At 37.5% G+C, this 3,486-nt stretch overlaps 1 protein-coding gene across 1 annotated transcript in view; it reads right to left on the reverse strand.

Annotated features, from left to right (window-relative positions):
- LOC104509599 (lamin-B receptor-like) overlaps positions 1-3,275 on the reverse strand; it is a gene marked incomplete at its 3' end in the record, with an annotated part of 4,689 nt that extends 1,414 nt beyond the window's left edge. The window contains exons 1-2 of the mRNA XM_010151584.1: positions 3,097-3,275; positions 1,385-1,573 (exon numbers count right to left, since the gene is read on the reverse strand). Coding sequence (XP_010149886.1) covers positions 1,385-1,573; positions 3,097-3,261 — 354 coding nt within the window. The remainder of the gene's footprint in view (positions 1-1,384; positions 1,574-3,096) is intronic.
- Positions 3,276-3,486: the final 211 nt, after the last annotated feature.

Genomic DNA, 3,486 nt, shown 5'->3' on the forward strand with positions numbered 1-3,486 from the left:
GGATAAGTTGGCCCATGACTCCTCGGGCCACCAAGGGAGAGATGCCACATACGGACGGGTTTGTAACCGATCCGCTTGGATTTTTGCCTTGCTGTTTCAGTCCACGGGTGGTGAGATCCTGTATCATACATTCTATTTTTCTGGTTTTTTAATTACTTATTAGCAATAGTATTGTCAGTAACTCCCTAAGTTTCATTTATATAATTAAACAGTTATCTCAACTTTTACAAGCCTCTCTTGTTCTCCCTCCGTCCCCTCCTCACTGTTAGCCGGGGCCGGGTGGGGCAGGTGGGTGTAGAGTGGAGTGATAGAATGACTGGTGGTACTGAACTGCCAGACAGGGCTAAATCACGACAGTACTAGTTACAAACTACTTAAACTAATCGTATGATCCACAGGCTATGCACTGGGTCACACAGCTCAAAGTAGTTCACTGCAAAACAAAAACCACAGCAATTTTAGTGCCAAAGAATGCTTTCAGTAGTAGCAATTCACTACACCAAACCTGTCTAGTTTAGATTGGTCTGGTTTAGTTTAGCTAAAACTTAACTAAAGCCCATCTATTTTCAGTAGACCAGCAGCAGATATTTCCAATTCAAGGGACTGTGTCTCAGAAAAGTATCGCTTGAAGCTATTTCAAGAGTGCACAAGGCAGAAGCAGCGCTGCTTGTCTCTTAACAGAGATCACCTCTATGATTTTTTCACTTAGAGAACACCAGAACCGTTTCTAGTACTGAATACAACCTTCACAAAAAGGCCAACTACATGGAAAATTTCAGCTGAAACATAGATATTTGATACAACTTTCTAGTCCTTACAGGATAGTTTTTATAAAGAAACCAGTTCTGCAATATTATCAATCAGCAAGGCCATGTATGTGTGGTTCCCCCCCTCCACACTTGAATTGTGCAGTTCTCCCACAGAAGTTTCACATGTTTTCCATTGCTATTTTAATGAACTGTATATGAAAACAGAACTAATTTTATTTCTAATACCTACCTGCTATGTAATGACAAATACATCTTAAAAGCAAGCCAACTTCCTTTTCCCCTTTTCACAGGTGGGAACATGTGGCTAACAATGACTCCAATATTAAAATGTTAAAGAACTTGCGTTTGAATTCTAAGCACTTCAGAGCACCACCAAATTCAAATGGAACTTAACAATTTATGTTTACATTTCAATAATTTCCTCACAACTCTGCAAGCTGGAAAGCCTATTTGCAGAGAAGAAATTATGTTGTTCAGAGAACATGAACTACACCTGGCTTTTACAACAATAAACCCAGTATGCATAAAGCAAACCTATCACAAATAGCAAAAACTTATTTAAATTGAAAATCCAAGAAACGCACATAAAAAACCAACCAAACAAAAACTAATACCAGTAGAGCCAAGCTGGTTTCCTGAACGGTCTTCTTCTTGTCATCTTTATGTTCTCTGCTGTGGGAAGAGGAACGACGTCTGCCTTTTGCTGGCCGACCAGGAGATCTAGATCGAGACCTGCTACTACTTCTTCTGGAGGGAGAACTTGAAGACGACTGGCTCTTCCTATACCTGAACGATGATTGTGACTAAAAAAAAAGAGGGGAAGAAAGCAAAATCTTATTTTAGGTGTTCCAAAGAACAGTTTTAGAAACTTGGGGTTTTTTGGGATGAGGACTCTGGCATATAGTGCTACAGAACTCTCTATTTCCTGTACAGATGCTGTACAAAGGGTGTTAAGAAAGAGCAGCTACAGCATATTCATTTTGCTGGTGATACCTAAATAATCCTGTCCCAAGCGCAACTGCTGACAATTCCTGTCAAAGCCACAGAAATCAGGATATGGATGTAAGCTAGCGATGTGAGCACCAAGCTCTTAGGCGTACTACCCTCTTAAGCCTCTGCACAAGTAAATAAAATTATAGCCATCTCTTAAAGCTTAATTACTTAGCTTTATTAATATATTTGACATATCAAGATGCAATGATCTGTTTAAGGAGACACATCTCAAATCAACATTAAAAAACCTCGTCTGCTAAATCATTAGATGTGTTATCTCATTTCACAAACAGTTTTACCCAAAAGCACTCTTATTTCTACATGAAGTCTACAATGCTGATTTTCCCATATAAAATTACCACACCACAACTTTTATAAAGGCACAAATGCTTTATGAGAAAGAAAGGTACTTTCTAGGCTTGAGTTTGCTAACCTGCAGGCACAAAGTGAACAAGTTAGTCTTAAACGTGAAAGTGAAAATGTTTGTCTAGCTCCAGACAGAAACGTGTGGTCCCAAAAGAAAGGGCCAGTTACAGGGCATGTACTGCCACCAAAAAGTGAAACTATGGTTCACATACTTGTGTGTGCAAGTCAGCTTTGAACATACACAGGTTTCAAAGCAGGCCTTAAAAATCAACTACAGCAAGCATTCACATAGCTTTTTGTCTCCTGCATTATCACTTTTTAAATTGAAATGAAACTTGTATGCAGAGTTTTAAATGCCTTTATTAGTAACAGAAAATGAAATTATGAAGACTTGTAAAGGGGAAAGGCTGTGCTTATACACATATGACATGACCCTTTTTCAAAAGTCCCTAATTGTCACAAATAGAGCAAAATACCTTAGGTCCCCAAAGGTTTCATGAAACAGCTATTCACAGATATTTTAAGTAAGTGCTTAAAGGGCATGCACTATTTATACTTACAGTGATCCTTAACTAAATGCTTAGTTCTGTTTTCAAATTTTCTTATTTATAAGTGGAAAAAAGTCAAATTAGCATCAACCTTCTGAATAGTAGCTTTTTAAGCTACCCCAAAACCTATTTTTTCATGAACAATCATGCTATAGAGTTCTTGAGTGGACTTGTTTTTCTCCAAACATATTATTTTTTCAACATAAACAATCACACTTCTTTAAAAATAGGGTCAGCATTCTGAACTTCTATTTGAGATGTCATGTAGGAGAGCGCTATTACTTAGTAACAATTCCTTGACAACACAGTTAAAGAAAACTTGCAAGGCAACTATCCAATTATAAGGTTTTTTACCTACACCACAAAATCAATATAATGTCCCATTAGAAATACTAATAATTACGCAAACACATACTTACCCTTATATCACTTTCTTTCAATTCAAGTTCAGTCCCATCTTTGTACTTAACAGTATAAAAATGAGAAACATCATTGTAACCAGCCACTGTTACTTCATAGTACAGGACACTTCCTGGCCAACGGCCCATCACCACCTCACCATCAGCAAACTTCCGGTTCGGCATTTTCCAAAAGGAATCCCTAGAAAAGAAATAAATTAATACGTATGATAGCTAAACATTAGGCTTAATTTTTCCCTACTCTCTTCCCATATCATTTAGGCTGGAATAGGGAAACTTTAAAGTAAGCAACTCTTCATCTTCAATAGGCAAAAAGCTGCCTGGCAAGAAAAAAAGATCTATTTGCCAAACTAATAGTAGACAGAAGAAATAGGTTTAAAATAGAGCAAA

Source organism: Eurypyga helias, unplaced genomic scaffold (genome assembly GCF_000690775.1).
Source record: "Eurypyga helias isolate BGI_N326 unplaced genomic scaffold, ASM69077v1 scaffold36995, whole genome shotgun sequence".
Classification (NCBI taxonomy): domain Eukaryota; kingdom Metazoa; phylum Chordata; class Aves; order Eurypygiformes; family Eurypygidae; genus Eurypyga; species Eurypyga helias.